Below are 20,120 nucleotides of genomic sequence, written 5' to 3'. Positions count from 1 at the left end.
ATATTTGAAGAACTATGAAGTGACTCAGTCAGCCTATTGAAGTAAGAACCAAAGAAAATCCTATCACTAAATTCCCTTTTGAAAATAAAGCTTATAGCCAGTTCTGTCACAGTAGGTAGACCAAGAATAAGCTGCTAAATTGCTTCTGAGCGTCTGGAATGAAATAAAATATGACTTCATATTTCTGTAAAAGTTATTGCTTCTTGTTTCTGCTCTCTTGTATATGTAGATATCTGCTTTTTAAATAAAATCCTTTCTTATCCTTCACTTAGTATATCATTAATGGTCTTTTCCTTTGGAAGGTATTTGAAGACTGGCAAATAAAACTGATTCATTTTAGGACTCTACTGGATCCCTCATTTATATATTTTAAAATCATCTTTAAATAGTTTTACAAAGAGATTTTCATTCAATATGTCAATTTATGAGTACAAACCACCTTAATCAATGTCACTCCTGCCATTCTCCTTTATCTCTCCTAACCCCACTCATTCCCTCAAGCTACTGGCTCCATTTTCACATACGTACATTAAATATTATTTTTTTCTCTAATCCTTTCTCATCTGTCTCACTCCCCTTAATCTCCCCCACTCCTGATCACACATGTCCCAGCTTCATGGTGTTTGTTTTCTTAAGCTATGTTAGTCATTCACAGGAGTTGTAACATAGGAGTTGTCCCCTGAACATATCATAATTTATTCAATTTATTTGTGTATAGTAACTTATGACTCTATATAAGCTTAGGTTTTATCAAGTGACTCTATGAGGAGACAACCTACTTCTAGATGATGAAAAGAGCAGCTAATGTTAGGCATGCTGTGGGCTGTAATCTGCAGTGTTATATCTGCAGTGTCAACACTGTTTTGAGTCCTGTTCGATCTTTAAAGAAAAAGGATGATCAGTGAGGTCCTTTTGGGGCCTTATTTTCTGTTTTTTTTTTTTTTTTTGCCAGTCCTGGGGCTTGGACTCAGGGCCTGAGCACTGTCCCTGGCTTCTTTTTGCTCAAGGCTAGCACTCTGCCACTTGAGCCACAGCGCCACTTCTGGCCGTTTTCTAGATATGTGGTGCTGGAGAATCAAACCCAGGGCTTCATGTATATGAGGCGAGCTCTCTTGCCACTAGGCCATATTCCCAGCTGGGGCCTTATTTTCTGAGAAGTGAAATCAATCTTAGCCACTGAAACTTTACATTTAGAATGCCCCAACTTGAGTATGCATGATGCAAAGGGGAAGCTGTGGGTTACAACTTCACAAAAAAAATAGCCTTGGATTTCCCCCTAGCAATTGCAACAAATACCATCTACATTGATTTTAATTATACACAGATGACTGTCTTCCAACAGTGAATTAAATATGGTGATGAAGAAATACTTTTTCTGATCCTTGATTTTGGTAGCAGAGAAATCAAACACATTACTTTGGGATCTGTCTGTCACTGCTAGTGAATGGGAGGATTTATTCCAGGGACTGCATGGAGTTTGAAGGAAAATGTGCCCCATATTGCAGGAGTAGACTGTTCCAGTTCCATGGCAATCTTAAGTAGTGCAGAGGTCTCCGGGACAGGTGTTGCACAAGGAAGTAGGCACTACCAATGGCCACCAGGGATCCAAACATACAGAGTCCTTTGTTTATCACCTGCAAGGACAGCAAGAATCTGTACCATCCAGAGACATAGATTTTGATGCTGCAACTTTCTACTTACACAATTTCTTCTCCATTCTTTATCCTGAAACAGCAACTGAATTGTTTGATAAATGATTACTATCACACTTTATTGTGCTGCCTGCTGTCCTGCTTTTAACTCTTTGAGGTCCATGACCTACCTGATTTTGTTCATTTTAGAGTAGATAAACCTTGATTCTTGTCTAATGATTATCCATACAGCAAAGCATTTTTTAAAATTCAAATGGAATCTCTGGGCCTTCTTTGGACCCTTTGTTTCTGTCAAGCTAATATTTAGGATGCTAAAGGCCCTGCTCACCTTTCCAGCCTCCCCTCTGTGCTCCCTTCCAGTCATTGAACTGCTTATTCTTTCTTCCTTTGTTGCCAAAGTGATGTACAGAAGAGTTACTGTTTCATTCATAAGGCAGTGGTACATTTCTTATCAAACTTGAACTGCTTAATCTTTCTATTGAAGCCTGTTGCTTATCTTGCTACAGCCTTCACCTGTCTAGCCCAACTCTGTCTCCCCAGGAACTGTACATCCCTAACCACCACAGTTGTCCATCTTTCCTAGTAGCTTCTGAGCTAAGTTCAGGGTTGGGCCTGAATCTGGCTAAACCACTGTGCTCAGTATCCATGAATTTAATCAAACTATTGCTAAATGAATGAAAGGAGTTGCAATCTTAAATCGGATAGTCAGGAATCAGAATCCTACCTAATGCCATTTAGATTATTGCCCAATACATTGCACTGGAATCAGATAGTATTTGCTTTGGAACTGGTATTGCAGTTCTGTTTGATTTTTAAAATAAACCTATAAAATATTGTACAATACAAATGTTAAGAATGGACCACATTCTAAAATAAAGAGTTGAGAGAAATAATGTCAGTTTCTTTTTCAAATCTCTTCAATTCAGAAGTTTTCTCTTTCTCTCTCTCCTTCCCCTACCCTTTATCTTTCTCTCTCTGCTTCTTCTGCCTAGTGTTGTTCAATATTCCCTCTTTCTTCTGTACACAAAAGAGTAGTTTTTTGTTTGGATGGAAAAGAGTGTTTTTCCTGTAATTTTGGTATTCTTGTAAAACAAATATGACCTCAGCACTACAACCTTTACCATATCATATTTTTATTTTACTACTGTAACTTAATCCTCTTAAGAAAAAAGAAAGGATGTCTGACCTTGTTTTGCCAATGCCAGTGCTGCACTGCCTCATGGTATCTCATTCTGGAAAAAGTGACCTGTCAGGACATTTATGACATTATTTGTGTGTATTCTTGAATAGCTAAGTAAGCATTTCAAACAAAGTAAAGTATTAAATCCAGACCTTACCATTGTATAGAGAGGGATAAAGGTAGATGGCATAATAGCATGAAGAAATCTTTCTATGTTCTTTCGAACAATGAACCAAAGGGAGTTGACATGGGACCGCATCTGCAATAATGGAAAAGTCTTTAAAAAATACCCGAACGAAGTCCCTCTTGCAACCACTAATCATTATTCTTCATTCCCACTCATGACAATGCTGTACACAAAGCAGGCAAATTCCCACTTCCACAGTAGTCATTCTAATTCCTTTAATTCCCTGCATTCTAATTCCCTGCTCACTTGTTTTATTGTACTATGCTCTTTATCTGCTTACTCATTTCCTATTATTGGTGAATGCCTACAATGCAGGTTCCATGTCTTTTTCATATTTAAAATCTTAAACTGATTTACAGGATATATAAACTTAACATTTGACAAATCAAGTCATTCTAATTCCTGGGGCTTGAACTCCGGGCCCGGGCACTGTCCCTGAACCTCTTGCGCTCAAGGCTAGCAGTCTCCCACTTGAGCCACAGCACCACTTCTGGTCTTTTCTATTTATGTGGTAATGAGGAATTGAACCCAGGGCTTCATGCAGATTAGGCAAGCACTCTACCACTAAACCACATTCCCAGTTCAAACAAGGGATTTTTATTCCTAAGCACTACATAAACAGAAAAAAAAGTCGGAAGTGGTGCCGTGGCTCAAGTGGTAGAGTGTTAGCCTTGAGCAAAAAGAATCAAGGGAGAGTGCTCAGGCCCTGAGTTCAAGCCTCAGGACCAGCAAAAACAAAACAAAACAAAACAAAATGTGACTTAATCTAGTATCAGGACATATATTGTTGTGTAGCTGCCTTGTTTTTAAAGATTCAAGCAATAAACAGCAATAAAGTCTTCCATTCTCTTCTAGAACTGCTCTCACTATCTATGATACAATTAGGCTCAAATTGGTGACCATTTTATTTCTGTCTTTTGGAGAAGTGGAAAACAATGACTTTTCCTCCAATGTTTAACCTATAGATTATTATTTTTTGTTTGCCTGAGGACAGCTACAACTCATGATCCATCTGTTCCACTCTCCCAAGTGCTCAGCTCTATCTTGTAGATTTTTTTCATTCCATTTTTTATAAAACTATAATCACAACCATTTGTGATCTTGTCATGTGACTGGATCAAAATGGAATTAATGTGCATTTCTTCAAAATACTAACCTTTTGTACTAAAGTTTCTTTAGAATTATGCACTTTTTTCAGCACATAAGATTTCAAAGAACAATATTTCATGAGTCTAAATATGCAGATTAAATGTGAGTGGTGGAGAGGTAATACAATATTGTATTACCTCTTGATTTTAATATTTCTTATATTCTGTAATATTTTAACAGTATTTTTATTTTATTTATATAATTTTTATTTTTAATACTTTTATTTATAATATTTTAATATTTATTTTACTTATATTTTATAATTATATTAACACAACCCAACATATAATTTGGGGATATCACAAAATTTTGAGGATGTGCTAATATATTTTCATTTATTCTTCTAAATGTTTAAGTTATGAACCTGTGAATAATTAAACATTTTGTCATTTTCATTGCTTCTTAAATGTCCCCAAAGTAAAGATTGAAGTAATGTATGTTATAGAGGGGTGGTTACTGTCACTAGCTACATAAACAGAACACCCTGCCTTAGGAACACTGTGTGTGTATGTGTGTATTCTTATCCACACCTACTCTTATGCAGCATACAGTGGATGGTGCTGAGCAAAGAGAAAAAAGAATTGTTCCCATGTAAGTGAAGCATTTCAGAAAAGAGTCAAACCTTCTTTACCTCTACATAATTGTACATAGATAGGTCTGAAATTGCATGGTCATCCGGAACCCTAAATCTTGAGAATTCAGGAAGACACATACCTAGAAGCCAAATTAAATAATACATGCTCTTAAAACAATGTACAAAAATATGCCATATTCTATGTAGGTCAAATTAAAATAGTATATTCACTGCCGAAATTCTCTCTAATATCTCTTAAAATATAGGAAAACATACTGTGTGGCTTATAAACTGTGATGATTATTATTTTTCATGTCAGTCCTGGGGCTTGAACTCAGGGCCTGGGAGTTGTCCCTGGGCTTTGTGACTCAGGTGAGCCTTCTACCACTTGAGCCCCACTCTACTTCTGGCTTTTTGGTGGTTAATTGGAGATAAGAGTCTCATGGGCTTTTCTGCTTGGGTTGGCTTCAAACTGTGATCTTTGTGATCTCAGCCTCCTGAGTAGCTAGGATTATAGATGTAAGCTACCAGTGCCCTGCCAAGTTGTGATAATTGACCAATGCCCATAGAATATTTTTTGTTGAATTGAAACCCTTTTATACAACTACTTAAAGATAACTACAATTAAAACTGTAATAAAGATAATTGTTGCAATAAGGTTACACTTAAGAAAAGCATCATTTTCTTTGTTTGACAAATGGCAATGGAGTTTTTTATAAACTACTATAAGTAACCCTCAACCCTGCTCACTTGTTTTATTGTACTATGTTCTTTATCTGCTTAAACACTCATTTCCTGTTATTTGGTGAATGCCTACAATACAGGTTCCATGTCTTTTTCATATTTAAAATCTTAAACTGGTTTACAGGATATATAAATTAAATATTTGACAAATCAATAGCAAGCAAACAACCAAACAACTCCACTTGTTAGAAATGTCATTTATATAGTAAGGAAACCTGGGCTGGAGTTCCAGCTTTACCATTTCCTGGCTACATGATTGTAAGCAAGTTCATTAACTAGCTCCAGTTTCTCAGCTGTAAAATGAGGACACAGCTAGTATTAATATCCATACTTTGAGGGAGGACCAAATGAGATAATCTGAAAAGTAACTAGATGCTGAACACATATCAAATGTTCAATGATGTTATTATTCTTATTCTCAGTTATTATTGTTTTAATCTCTACTCTCTAGTATTCAAAATTAAGGATGACAACCTCTCTGTATATCAGTTTGATAATAAAAATTTGAAAAAAAAATTAAGGATGACAATATGTTCTGCTACATAATCCCAAACCAATTAGTTGAAGGCTAAAAAAGGAAGAAAGCAACCTTTCTCTGGTTTCTGAGCATTGAATGTATAACTGGAAAATACAGAAGAAAGAAGAAAAGGAGGAGAATGGAAAGGAGGGGCAGGAAAAAGGAGGAGAGAAAGAGGAAGAGGAAAATGAGGAGGAGAAGGAGAAGAGCAGGAGGAGGAAGAAGGAAAGAGGCGAATGAGAACAAAATAAGAAGGAGGAGAGAGAGAAGAAGGAGGAAGAAAGGGAGAGCAAGGAGAAGAATGAGAATGAGAAGGAGGAAAGGGAGAGGGAGAAAGAGAAGGGGAGAAGGAAGAGGAAGCAAAGCCGTCTTTCAGATCCAGGCACCTGCTGACTTTCAAGTTTTTATGACATTTTTTCATGCTAAATCTTTGCATGAATTATTTAATCTTCACAGCCTGTGGAAGTTGCTGTTATTACCCTCATTTTATATAGAGACTTTAGAAAGATGAAGTGACTTGCACAAGATCACAAAAATCTTGATGAGTCAACAAATCTATGTACGTTTCAAGGCCAATTTTCCTATACCTGGAACAGCTTCAAATTCACAAATAAATTTCTTTGAGAATGTGATATTGGCAATTGAGAAAAGTCTACAGTTCTCAGGCTATTTCCAACTACATATGTGTACATGTTTGTGTGTATATAAACATGCATATATGCATATATACTTATACACAGATATGGAAGTTTATGGGTATGTATATGATGTGTGCATGTCTATATACCTGTCTGTGTATATTACTCTATAATTATATATAAAAGCTTAAATCTGGCTAAACCCATTTTAATCAAAAGGCAAATGAAAATATCAGGTGCACAGAAGGGCCAATTATGAAAGAAGCACCAGAGATTCTAAAGCTTTTTTTGGGGCTGTGGGGATGCAGTCAGGAAATAGGAGTAAACCAGGTTGGAAGGGGGAATATGGAACCCACCTTCCACAGCTTTAGCACTCTGAATTTGTATTTTTGTGGGAGTCACTGCATAGACTTTTCTACAGTTTGGATTTTACATGTACCTCAAAAGTGTATATGTAATAGATTTCCCCAGGAAGTTGCTATTGGGAGGTAAGGATTTCTGAGAAATGGTTGGACTGTTGGAGGATAGGGTATCCACAAATAGGATTGTGGGGCCTGGACTTCTTTTCCTATGTCCAGGCTTGGTGGTGAATGGTTTCTTCTGCCACTTGCTCCCCATTATGGTAATACTGCCTTTCCATTGGCCCAAAGAAATGGGCACCAATGGATCATGAACTGCAACTTAAAAAACTGTGAGCCCAAACAAAAACCCTTCAATCTTTGGAAACTGATCATTTCAGACATTTGTTATCATAATGGAAAGTTAACTAATATAGACATTCAGGCGCAAATGTTAAATAATTTACAGTTCTCTCTAGTTGCTCATTGTCTGACATTGGTTCTATGTCTTTTATATGTGTTAATACAAAATTTACAATAATCCTGGGCAAGGGATGTGTGAGGATCAATAACAAGTTCACATTAATTGACAAGGCTAGCCTATGTCTAAGTGAGATATTTTACTTACTGAAATCATTATTGAATTTATCCAGTAACTCATCAAATACCAAGCAGTCTTCAAAGCCCTGAAAGAAGAGGAAGAAAAGGGAAAAAGCAACTAAAAATAATGAAATTTTCTAACAGCAACAAAACTGTAATGAATGGTCTTTTTATGTTCAAACAGAACACAGCAGCAACTGGGCTTCCACTTCTTGGCTTGGAGTTATTATAAAGACCATCTGCTATGCACTTGATGGTGCTGCTTTTGCTAAACTCATATTTGCAATGTTTACAATGATTTGCAACTTAACCATGTTGTTATTGTGAGGATTTAAGAATTAATGGGTGATGAAAATGAAAGAATATTACAATATTATGAACTATTACAATATTATAAAAACAACACAAAGCCCACCAAATACCATTAGAAAGGGTGAAGAAAGGAGGGGCACATTGGGAAGTTGGTAAAAAGGGTGAATTTGTTCAAAGTGCACTGTGTACATAAATGGAAATATCACAATGAACCTCCTCATACTAAATAATGTATGCCAATTGAAAATTATAGTGATTTCAGCTATGTGCTGGTAGATCATGCCTGTAATCCTAGCTACTCAGGAGACTGAGATTTGAGGATTACAGTTTGAAGTCAGCCAAGTCAGGAAAATTTGTGAGACTCTTTTCTCCAATTAACCATCAAAAAGCTGGAAATGGAACTGTGGCTCAAGTGGAACATTTTAAAAAGAAGAACAAGCAATTACATATTTCTACCATGACCTTTAGAATTATGTTTAAATTATTCAAGCCTTTGAGGTTTATATTTAGCTGAGTGGTGGTTCATACCTGTAATACCAGCACTTAGTAGGCTGAGAGAGGAAGATCACACACAATCCAAGCTATATAGCAAGTTCTAGGCCACTTGAACAAAGTCAGACAAAAAAATTGAAAAAAGTTCATATATAGAACAATATAATGATAGGTTAAAGTTATTTTATTCCTGTAATTCAAGATTAAAACAAATTTTAAAAATTATGAACAAACAGTACAAGAAATGTATCCAAAGCCTAACGTATGAAACTGTAACCTCTCTGTACATCAGTTTGATAATAAAAATTTGAAAAAAAAAATTATGAACTCCACAAGATGTATGTTAAATGCACTTCCAACTGAATTTCTTTGCAAGAAAACTGGAAACTATATTCTTTTTCTAGTAATTCAGAGTATAGTTTTAGAGACAATATAATATATAAAAATATTTTATATTGATTATAAAGAGTACATCTGAAACAAGTAAATGTATTTGTCAAATACCAGTATGTAGATTTTTAGAAATAGGAAATACCAAATATTTTAATACTTTATTCTTCTCAAGCATTTGAGATATGCTTTATTAAAATCTCATTATCCATATGACAAATTTTAAAGACAAATAAGTTGTGAAGAACATTCTGGTTGGTAAGCCCTAGAGGGATGGCATTTAAATGACAATCTTGGGCTTTTTTCCCATTAGGTTACAACGATGTCTTCTATTGTGATTGAAATCATGGCTTTGCATTGGCAAAGGATGCACTTTACCACTCTAGGCACACACCTCAGTCCTCTTGGTTGTATTTGATTGCTGAGATAAAACCTTGCTGCTGGCCTCAAATTTTGAATCTTCCTGATCTATGCCTTGCAAGTAGTAGGGAGACACCTTGTTTGGTTTTGTCTTCCGTCTTATATTTTGTAAAACAGCATACCCATTGCTACTTTGTGGAAAAATCTGATTGAATAGATTCACAAGCTAGTTTTCCTGCAACAGTATTCCAATTTTGGAAACAACTATTGAGAAAAATTTAAGGTTTCTTGAAATTAATGTTTACTATTTGACTATTTTTCTTTCTGAAACTTCTTTCTCACCAAGATAGCAAAACTTCCATGAATGTGAAGGAGTGAAAAATGTATTAACTGATATTAACCGCATATTCTGCTTCTGTAAATCCGCTTGCTGCTTGCTGTCCACTCGCCGCCTGCCCCCCTTCCAACCCCCCCACTTCCCCTTTTCCCTAGAAGCAAACAATACGGTTCCCACAGCTGGGTGACAAAGAGCATAGAAACCCTTCTAGAAAAAGCCTCTGGCTGAGTTTTGTTTCGAGAACAGCAATAAAACGTTCCAAGAACTACCCCACCTCAGGAGAATGTTCCGGACTGCTGTCAGGTCGCCTTAATCCTAAAGTAGTTAGGAAAAACCAGATGCCCTCAAACACAGATGTGAGTCAAGATACAGAATCAAGAGACCCTAGACTTCCTAACCAATCATGTAAGAGAGCATTCTCCAGTAACCAATCCTGTAATGCCAAATGCATATGAACTCATGCGACCCCTGCTTAAGATTTTTTGTCTTTATATATTTCTTTTTCTTTTAGAAATAACAAGTGGAAAAGAAATAGATAATTTAGAAGTCTTTCTTTTCTTTGAAGCTAGAAATATAAATGTATGCATACTTTCTAGGAAACCTTTATTTTCAAATTCAAATATTGAATTGCTGATAGCCAGCTTTCTGAATTTCAAGAGCTTTGATAACTTTTCCAATTAAACACAATATTATGTTATACTTTATGCATTTTTCTACATGGAATGATTGGATCAAGTTTCTACAGCCTGCTATAGTTGGCTGCCAATCTAACTAAGCAATTGGAATGAATGTTGAGTTGAAATAGTCTTCAGACCATATAGGGATTGTTTTGGTTAAAGTTTCACTTGAGCTTTGTTAGTTAAGATGAACATGGAAATACTTTAGAAACTTCCCAAGGGAAAATAACTCACCGCATTCATTCCTTGTCCAAAAAACGGGACAATGGCATGAGCTGCGTCTCCCATCAGCACACAGTGTGACTTCAAGTGGAAAGAAGAACACCTTATGGATATCATGGGCTGGGCGGGCAACAGAAAGAAATCTTGCACCAGGGCTTGTCTTCAGAGGAAAACAACAGAATGTGAAGATGGTAAATAGGATTGTAATTACTGCTGAGCTCCTTCAGATTTATTGGCTTTCTTACCACAGGATTTTCCTGAACAATGTGAAACAATACCAGGAATAAACAAGACAGGGAAAAGTGAAGTTTCTTCTAGTTCTAGTGCTAAACATCTACCGTTTTAACTACTTTCTTAGTTTGGAAAAATGCCAGTCTCATACCCCAAAGACAAATTTGGCAGCATTTGAATAATGTGAAATACTATATCTTTGCCATGAAAACATTGTCATGGCATTTTCAAATATGTTAGTGTATTGCAGGCTTCTCGACTAATTTTGAACCAATACTATTGTGCATTTGGTTAAGCTACAACAAACCAAAGTTTAATCAATAGGAATACTTACATATTTGGAGATGGACAATAGTAACTGAATTACAATTGAGTAGTTTGGACTATGTGTGGTCAAAGGAGATAAAATTTTTGTTGGTCTATAGGAATAAATTCATGAACTCTATCATTCAATGTGGTGAATCTAATAAAAACAAATAAGAGCCTGCTATTTTGAAAATATCTTATAGGAGTTTCATGGAACAAAACATACCCTCAAGAATCTGAAATATGGCTAGAGAGGCAAGAAACCATTTTTAAAATACACAAACGATAAATTAGGTTACAGATTTCTTTTCATGGGCAGCTAAAGAAAGATCAACATAAACTAAACCATTTTTTTCAGAGAATGATGCTAACTAGTAATGTAAAAATATTGCTATGGGCCAACAATGTGATTTTCCTTCTATATGATTAACTTGTTTAATATGCATAACTGCACTAAAAGGCAGATATTCTGACACCATTTTAAAGGTGAGACTCAAGTAAGTTGTTCCTGGAATCTGTACAATTTCTGGCTACTTTCACCATAAACAAGCCATTTCCTGGGTTTTATGTATGTGCTGGGTTATTCTTAGCTTAACACAAACAACAAGATGGTTGCAGCCTCAAGATGGAGTCATCCTAGTTCTTCAGTATGAAACAGAAGTAGGGTTAAAATTTTGCACTTTGGCCAGTCATGATGTTGATTAAGATAAGCTAAGCTCAAAATACCAAATATACCATGTTTTCACTCATTTGTGGAATATAGACCTAAAGATACACACACACACACACACACACACACACACACACACACACACACACACTAGGGGGAGAGAACATGCTTATAACTCTAGAATGGCTTGGTGGTGAAAGGAAGAAAAGAGAATTATAGAGAATGAATAATATTGAAGTGCATAGTGTTTATGTGAGTGGAAAAAGTAGAAAAGAGAGATCACTAGAGGAAATCAATCTGACTAAAGTATAATATAGGTACATGTGAAGTACCATGGGAAAATCTCCTTTTGAAATTAATATACACTAGAAAATAATGAAAAATCACAAGAAAGTAAAATAGGCAGGAGGAGCGAGGAACAATAGATAGGATGAATGAGGGTGAATATGGTTGAAGTAATTTCTATGCATATATTTAAATAGAAATTATTTTAAGGAGTGAGGAGAGGAATGAAGAAGCATGACTGAGGGGTGAGTTTTAGGGAGTGTTTTATATGCATATATAGAAATACCACAGTGAAATCCCTCTTGTGAAGATAATAGATGCCATTAAAAATCTTTAGAAAAGAAGGAAAAGTCTTCCTCTAACCCAGGAGTGGTGGTGCACTCCTGCCATCTCAGTACTTGTGAGATGGAGCCAGGAGGCTCAAGAGTTTGAGACTACTGTGCACTATTCAGTGGCCCTGTCACAGAACAAAACAAAACATCCTGCTCTACTAGAAGCTTGAGTGTTTATGCACCCCTAAAATTTATGTGTTGAAATAAATACTAATTCTCAAGGTGATGGTATTTAGAGGTGAGAACTTGGGAGATGATTAGGTCATGGATTGGGGCCCTTACAAAATGAAATTAGTACTAATAAAAAGAACTACATGGAGAGCCTTCAAATCTTCCACCATCTGTGGTCACAAGAAAGAGGAATCTTTTGTGAGTTAGGCACACAGAATGGTCAACATGCTAGTGACTACATCATGGACTTCTTAGCCTCAGAAATGGAGAAATGAGTTTCTTTCACTTATAAGCCACCCAGTCTATAATACTTCTTGTTATAACAGCCTGAATAGATCAGACATTACCTCCAGCCCTGTGCTTTCTCCGTGGAAGAGAACATTAGAATAGGAGGTGAACTGAATCAATGAATGTATACAGTTAGTAGGAGCAGAGCCTCAGTACAAGAGAATGCATGGCAAGGTCCACAAGGAGAGTAATGTTGACACGGGCTAGACATACAGTAGGTCATAAACCAGATATTGAATATGATTAGACATGAGACTTGCACAACTTAACCAGTGTAGGTCCTTCCCTGATGGAATGAGTTAGAGGCATGATCTTACTCATTCTCACATCAACCCTCTGAAGTAGGCACTATTATTTATCAGTATTTTATCATGAAGAGCTCAAAAGACCAGCTATCCTCTTAGACTTTGGTAGGTTTCTGGTCAGGATGCTGGGTAACTGTATCATGTTCAACCCAAATTGAAACATCAGTTGCATAGCTATTACTTGAACTTGGAATCACTCAAATCAATAAAATGAAAGGTGGTATTACACATCTTAAAACTTACTCTCCAATTAGAGGGATGGAATCGGGAAAGTACTTGTGGAAGAAATCCAGCACATCGTTACTGGTTAGCAGTTTTTCAAATTCATCAAAGGGCATAAATAAAGTGCATGTGAATGATTTTTCCTGTGATAAGAAGAAGAAAAGGGTGAAAGAGTAAATGGCTTCTTGGTTGGATCCAAGCCTGGGGGGCACGGGGGTGGGAGAACATCTAAGTACACAGGAAAGGCACTGTGGCTTTGTCCTCTTTCCGCTAAAGAAAAGATCTGGAGAGTCATAGGGATACTCCCTGCCCCTTCGTTCCCCACAACTTCTGCCCTGGGAGCTCTTCATTTTACCAAGCAAACACTGCTCTAGTTTGGTGGCTAATAGGTTGGTTGATTTGCTTTTTCTTCTTTTTAAAATAGCACCAATAGGATTGCAAGACAGATAGCAGCAAGAAGACTAAGCAGAGAACAGATGGCTAAAGCTATATAGGAAAACAAGCAAACAATCTGGGTTTGAATAAAGAAGAAGTATGCCTTTCCCGTGTAATATGTATTCCAGTGTTCTACAGACCTTAAAAAATTAGGGATATTTCCTTATATATAAAGTTTACATCTCTGTGCCTTTATTGGGGAGATATTTTTTTAGACCAGTCATCATTGAGATGACAGGCATCTGCACACATAAACTTCCAATATTTACCCAAGTAAGTTAAATCTGAAGTAAATGATTGAGTATCCAATTACTGAAGCAAATAAGTGGATTAATTTTTTTCTCAGTAATCCAAAGCTAAAAAAAAAATCACTAAATAGATTAAACAATGAAGATATCAATTGAGTATATAAAGCAAAAAAAATTCATAAAGGGTAAACTAATGCAGCAGTGGTACTCACACTGTGTTGAAAATGAACTATGAAACTTGTGGGCAGAGATGGGAGGGAAAAATTGGGAGAGAGTGAAGGAAGGGTAACATTGTCCAGAGAGAAATACACTCATTACCTGACTTAAGAAACTGTAACCCCTCCATACATTACCTTTATAGTAACAATTTTAATAATTTAGAAAAACTCATGAAAAACATTCATTATAGATTCACAATTAGTTGATGAGAAAGTCTATATTACCATGTTTGGTAGTGCAATCATCATAAAGGTATTTCTAGGCCATATATGCAGATAATTAGGTTCCATTGCATACTGTAGAAAAAAAGAGTTTGATTAGTGCATTAATACAACATGTCTTTTTGCTTTTTATTACTCCCAATAATCTAAACAAGTATCCTATGTGAGATAATACACTCATGTGTTGCTTCTCAAAATTGAAATTGTCTTTAAAAACACCTTTGAGTTCTAGTCAGGTGCTAGTGGTTCACATCTATAATCCTAGCTACTCAGGAGGCTAAGATATGAAGATCTTAATTTGAAGCCAGCCCAGGCAGGAAAGCCTGTGAGACTTTTATCTCTAGATAAACTACTACTACAAAAAAAAAAAAAAAGCTGAAAGTAGAACTGTAAGTCAAGTAGTAGAGCTCTAGTTTTGAGTAAAAGAACCTCAATAACAGCCCTTAGGCCCTGAGTTCAAGCCCGAGGATTGGTACCGAATAAATACATTGAGTTCTGCCATGGGTGTTTTGTTTGTTTGTTTGTTATGTTTTGTTTTTTGCTAGTCCTGGGCCTTGGACTCAGGGTCTGAACACTATCCCTGGCTTCTTTTTACTCAAGGCTAGCACTCTGCCACTTGAGCCATTTTCCATATATGTGAGTGCTGGGGAATTGAACTCGGGGCTTCATGAATCAGAGGCAAGCACTCTTGCCACTGGGCCATACTACCAGCCCCCATAGGTGTATTTTTGATTTCAGGTCTTCAGAAGACACATCAAAAACCTAATGGCTCCTGTTTCCTAAAGAAATTGGGTTTTCTGAGCTTTCTAAGAAATACAGCAAGTTAGGTTGTCAGTACTTGAGAATATACTACAATAAAACTCTTTTCTCCTCTGCATTTTCACACATACATACACAAATATATATATGCCTATATAATATATTCAAATCTATACATTTAAGCCAAGTGCTGATGACTCACAACTCTAATCCTAGCTATTTGGAGTCTTAGATATATATGGAGTGTCATGATGGTTCAAGGCCAACTTGAGCAGAAAAGTTGGCTAAATTCTATATTCAAAATAACCATCAAAAACCAGACCTGGAGGTGTGGCTTAGATGGTAGGGTGCCATATTAACAATGCTGAGACCCCGAGTTCAAGCTTTAATATAGCAAAAAAGAAAAAAAGATAAGTGTATATAATACTGTTGCCTTATCTGAATAAACTAGACCGAAAAGTCTTAGGCTTAAGTAGTAAGTAGAACACTAAAAGAGCAGCATAGTTTCCACCTAGCACTTTCATGCTGAATCATAGTTATTGTGTCTTAGAAGTAAGGTCTGTGCCCATCTAGGGTTCCCAACCCCTCCCCATCCGCAGGGCCCCAAAGGGACCTAACAGCATACATGAATAACTCCATGCCTTCAAAGATCTTACAATGAGTTTAAGAGACAAGATCAGGAGTGGCTTCATGACAAACTTAATTGTCTGAGGCCATCATAGGACTCAATGAGACCCTGTCTCAAAAACCAAACAAACAAAAAACTGAGAAAGACTGGATCATTTGCCTACTAGATAACTGATTCCCAACCTGTGTATTTTTTTTCTTCCCAAAAGAAAAAAGACAAAAGGCAATGTTATATAATATAAATCCCCTGTGTATTTCCAGTAGGGTGATTGAAAGCAAGCTGGTGAAAAAGTGAGTAAGAATAACGTAACCATAACATTAAAGAGATGTCTGCACACCTAACAAAATATGAATTACAAAGTTCAGCAGAATCAAAGTTGAGTGGCACAAGAACACTCGCACTAGTCTCTATGTTTCTGTAATCTGAGGTAGAGGACCTTCAAAGGGAAAGGACTTACTTCCCCACACTTAGGTGGAATAGTCAACTCCATGTACCCATGAGGAATATACTTCTGACTGTAATCAAAGCGAGGCCTCCTCATGAAGTAACTTCTGACAGTTGAATAGGCTCCATCACATCCTACAATTAGGTCACAAGTGACATCTTTGGGAACGTTGTTAGGTCTGAAAAACACAATGAGCCACCCCATAGCAAAATGTAGTGAAAACAATGCTCTGTTTCTACTTGGGCATAAAAAGTCATGGTTCAGTGGATGTCTCAGACAACTCACATTCCTGTGTCACATTGAGAGCTCTGAATCAATGATTTAAAATAAAAACAAAAATTCTTGTCTCCATCAAGGTTTTTCATGTAAGAATGAGAATAAAGCACCAGTGTACAGACAATAAGGATACATTGCGCCACAAAACTGTGACAAAGACCTGAAATTACTGAATAAAGGGAAGAGATTGTGGAGACAAGGACAGGGTGTCCCATGAAAATAAACTGTGAGTTCCTAAGTTACAGATGTGCAAATGAATGTAGAAACAACTGTAGGGGTATGACCAGAATTTTCTAGGAGTAATAAGTTTGGCTTCATCAAAGGAATTTGGAGATAAGCCTAAGGTGATCTCTGGGGTTTGGCTCCAGGATACCAAATTCTGCAAATATTCAAACCTTTAGGAGTTGCACATAACTCACCCTTATCTTCATATATGCTTTAAATCATCATTAGGGTACTTATACATCGAGTACAATGTAACATGGGCATAATTATTGCTATACTATATTGTTAGGGAATCATTATTCCCTAGCAAGAGAAAAAGTCTGTACATCTTTCAGTATAAATGCATTTTTGTTGTTTCTGAAGATGCAATATTTTTTAATAGATTTGATCTGAGACTGATTGAATCTATGCATGAAACACTCATAGATATAATGGACTAATTACACAATGAGTAGTGGGGATGAAGGAGAAGAGAATTTTGGATATAAAGACCAAAGTTCTTAATATATTATTTTAGCAAAAGGTAGATAATAATATTCCCCATTAAAAGGATAATATATAAAAAGTGATAACTTAAGAAAATGCACTTGGCAGTTTGATGTGGAAGCAAAATGTGGGGGTTAGGGAAACCAGCAGTGGGAATAGATGGGCCCTCTGGGGGGGTGGGAGGAGACAGACACTTGTGGTACTACAGGAAGAAAGAAGATAGAATATGAAGCCAGCAGGGAGGGATGAAGACAGCCTGGAAGAGTTACAGATTTTACAGGAAAAAAAGACATAGCATGAAGAAGTCTAATGACATAGGCAGTATGACAAAGTCAAGAATGAGGCAAGTTTGGGTAAATAAAGATGATGACAGCTTTTGACATAATTGGTGTAAGCTGCACCTGCTATTGGGAAATGATGGTCTGTTGATTAAGACTTAGATAATGAGAGAAGCCTGAACTAGCAATGTTTGTTTCAGCGATGAATTTTCACATGGTTTTGGAACCCTTGACTATGGATCCATGACATATCCCAAGAGTGGGCCCTGTGACTTGGAATTTTAAGGAAAATTGAATTGGTCAAGAAAACCCAGAAAGAGGACAGGAAATGCTGGGTAGTGGCAGCCACCAGGTTCAGGGAGAAGAGAATTTGAATAGAGCATGGTCATCACAATATGAATATTAAGAATCACTCTAGGGAAGGGAAAGGAATATCAAAATCAAGAGACAAAGGATAAAAAGACAAGTGATTCCAAAGCAATACTTACAAAACCGTTTGGTGTAAACCAACTGTACAACTCATAGCGGGGAGAGGGTAAAGAGGAGGGAGGAAATGAGGTAGGAGGTAACAAGCTGAACAAGAAATGTACTCTCTGCCTTACATATGAACTTGTAACCCCTCTGTACTTCACTTTGACAATAAAGAAGAGAGAGAGAGAGAGAGAGAAAGAGAGAGAGAGAGAGAGAGAGAGAGAGAGAGAGAGAGAGAGAGAGAGAGAGATTAAATACTGTGGCCAAAAATAAAATAAAGATTCACTCTGGGGCCTGAATATTTAGAAGGCATGTAGGACAAAGTTCCTACTTATTATCTTTTGAACCTAGGGACTCTGAATTTCAGTCTAGTGAACCACTTTAAATCTTTCAGAAGAGCCAAAGACCACAGTTTCCAAATAGAGTGCTTCACTACAAGCCTTCCCTCTGAGCCAAAAGCTTGACCGGGATTACCCAAGAACTGTGACCATTCCTTCCTCGGGGTTGCATTTCACCAGCCTCTGGCCAAAGTGCACCTTTGCGTTGGGGTATTTCTCAACGGCTGCAAGAAGAAACAGATAGAAGGCAAATAGATAAATTTCCATTCTTATTTCATTTAACCAATTTGAAATAAGGGTCATTTTCTGGGACCAGCAGGATAGAAATGTTTATCGATTCATTTATTCTTTGGGTTTGGGGGAGAGGTGGGAGGAGAAGGGCATGATTTTTGGTGTGTAGTACAGGTTGGGGACTTTGAATTCACAATCTACCTAGCCTCCATTTCCTAAGTGCTAGGATTACAGGTGTGCCACACCAGGTATGCCACACCCCGCATAGTGAGATTTCTTTTCTCTCTTTTCCCCCCTTCCTTTCCTCCCTCCCCTCTCTCCTGCAACCTGTGGGCTTGCATTCACCTAACTTGCTACCTACTAATTGAGGCACTGCCCCAGCCTTGCTTTTTCACTAGTTATTGTGGACATGCTGTCTAGTAAACTTTTCTGCCTGGGATGGCTTAGAACCTTGATCCTTCACATCTTAGCACCCTGAGTAGCTAAGAGGTACAAGAGTTACTTTAGTACTTGGCTGAGTTATTTGTTCTCAACAAGTAAGATGAATTTGTTAAAATGATACTTAGACAACTATTTGGCAAATGTCCTACTATAATTTTAAAAAATAAAATATGAAAAAATGGCAATCACCCTTTTTTGAAAAATGCAGTGAATTGAAGCTGGTAGATTATGCTGTTGGATCTGTAATCCTAGCTTCTCAGGAGACTGAGCTTTGAGGATTGTGGTTTGAAACCAGCCCAAGCAGGAAAGTCCATGAGATTCATATCTTCAGTTAAACAACGGAAAATTAGGAGGGAAGGTGTGGCTCAAGTAGTAGAGGGCCAGCCTTCAGCCTAAAAGACAAGTAGGAACTTAAAGGCCTGAATTCAATCCATAGATAGTATCATTTCAAAGTAATAAAAAGGAAAGAGAAAGAAAGAAAGAAAGAAAGAAAGAAAGAAAGAAAAGAAAGAAAGAAAGAAAGAAAGAAAGAAAGAAAGAAGAAGAAGGAAGGAAGGAAGGAAGGAAGGAAGGAAGGAAGGAAGGAAAGAAGGAAGAAAGAAAGAAGGAAAGAAAGAAAGAAAGAAAAGAAAAGGAAGGAAGGAAGGAAGGAAATAGAGGAAAGAAAGGAAAAAAGAAAGAAAGAAGGAAAGAAAGGAAGAAGGAAAGAAAGAAGGAGAAAAGGAAGAAAAAGAAAAGAAAATACAGTGTTTTGCATTGTGCAAACTCTTATAGCCATGAGACTGTATAGTTAGGATAATGTTAAAAATTATAAGTGACTGGCCCTTATGGTCCTAGATTGGACAGTGCTGTCTGGGAGGGCTACCATGGAGATGAGAATAAAGGTTCTGAGAAGTAAAATGAAAAGACAACAAAGATTTCTAAGACTGCTTTGATGTTGAATTTATGAAGCTTACCAGATCACACATTATTTTTCTGTCCTGTCCATTTCTCTTTTCTTTCTTTCTTTCTTTCTTTCTTTCTTTCTTTCTTTCTTTCTTTCTTTCTTTCTTTCTTTCTTTCTTTCTTTCTTTTTTTTTGGCTGTCCTCAAGTTTGCACTCTCCCTGGGTGCTATCTTTGAGCTTTTGTGCTCAAGGCTAGTTCTCTACCACTTGAGCTACAGCTCCACTTCCAGCTTTTTTTACGGGTATTAGAACTGGGGAGGGGAAAGGGGATATCAAAATTGAGAGACAAAGGATA

The 20,120-nt window shown here is 36.9% G+C and overlaps 1 protein-coding gene across 2 annotated transcripts in view; it reads right to left on the bottom strand.

Annotated features, from left to right (window-relative positions):
• Kmo (kynurenine 3-monooxygenase) overlaps nt 1-20,120 on the bottom strand; it is a 51,537-nt gene that overhangs the window by 13,547 nt on the left and 17,870 nt on the right. The window contains exons 6-15 of one of the 2 annotated variants that reach the window (XM_048358075.1): nt 18,345-18,432; nt 16,147-16,312; nt 14,306-14,377; nt 13,201-13,322; nt 10,382-10,529; nt 7,608-7,665; nt 4,800-4,882; nt 2,990-3,091; nt 2,839-2,898; nt 1,412-1,634 (exon numbers count right to left, since the gene is read on the bottom strand). In XM_048358075.1, the coding sequence (XP_048214032.1) occupies nt 1,455-1,634; nt 2,839-2,898; nt 2,990-3,091; nt 4,800-4,882; nt 7,608-7,665; nt 10,382-10,529; nt 13,201-13,322; nt 14,306-14,377; nt 16,147-16,312; nt 18,345-18,432 (1,079 nt within the window). In that variant the 3' untranslated portion in view covers nt 1,412-1,454. Of the gene's footprint in view, nt 1-1,142; nt 1,635-2,838; nt 2,899-2,989; nt 3,092-4,799; nt 4,883-7,607; nt 7,666-10,381; nt 10,530-13,200; nt 13,323-14,305; nt 14,378-16,146; nt 16,313-18,344; nt 18,433-20,120 lie in introns of those variants that run through there. The other variant, XM_048358074.1, reaches the window with a different exon arrangement.

This window comes from Perognathus longimembris, chromosome 11 (assembly GCF_023159225.1).
Source record: "Perognathus longimembris pacificus isolate PPM17 chromosome 11, ASM2315922v1, whole genome shotgun sequence".
Lineage (NCBI taxonomy): Eukaryota > Metazoa > Chordata > Mammalia > Rodentia > Heteromyidae > Perognathus > Perognathus longimembris.
Note: the sequence above shows the minus strand (reverse complement) of the source record. Positions and strands in the feature narration are given on the sequence as shown.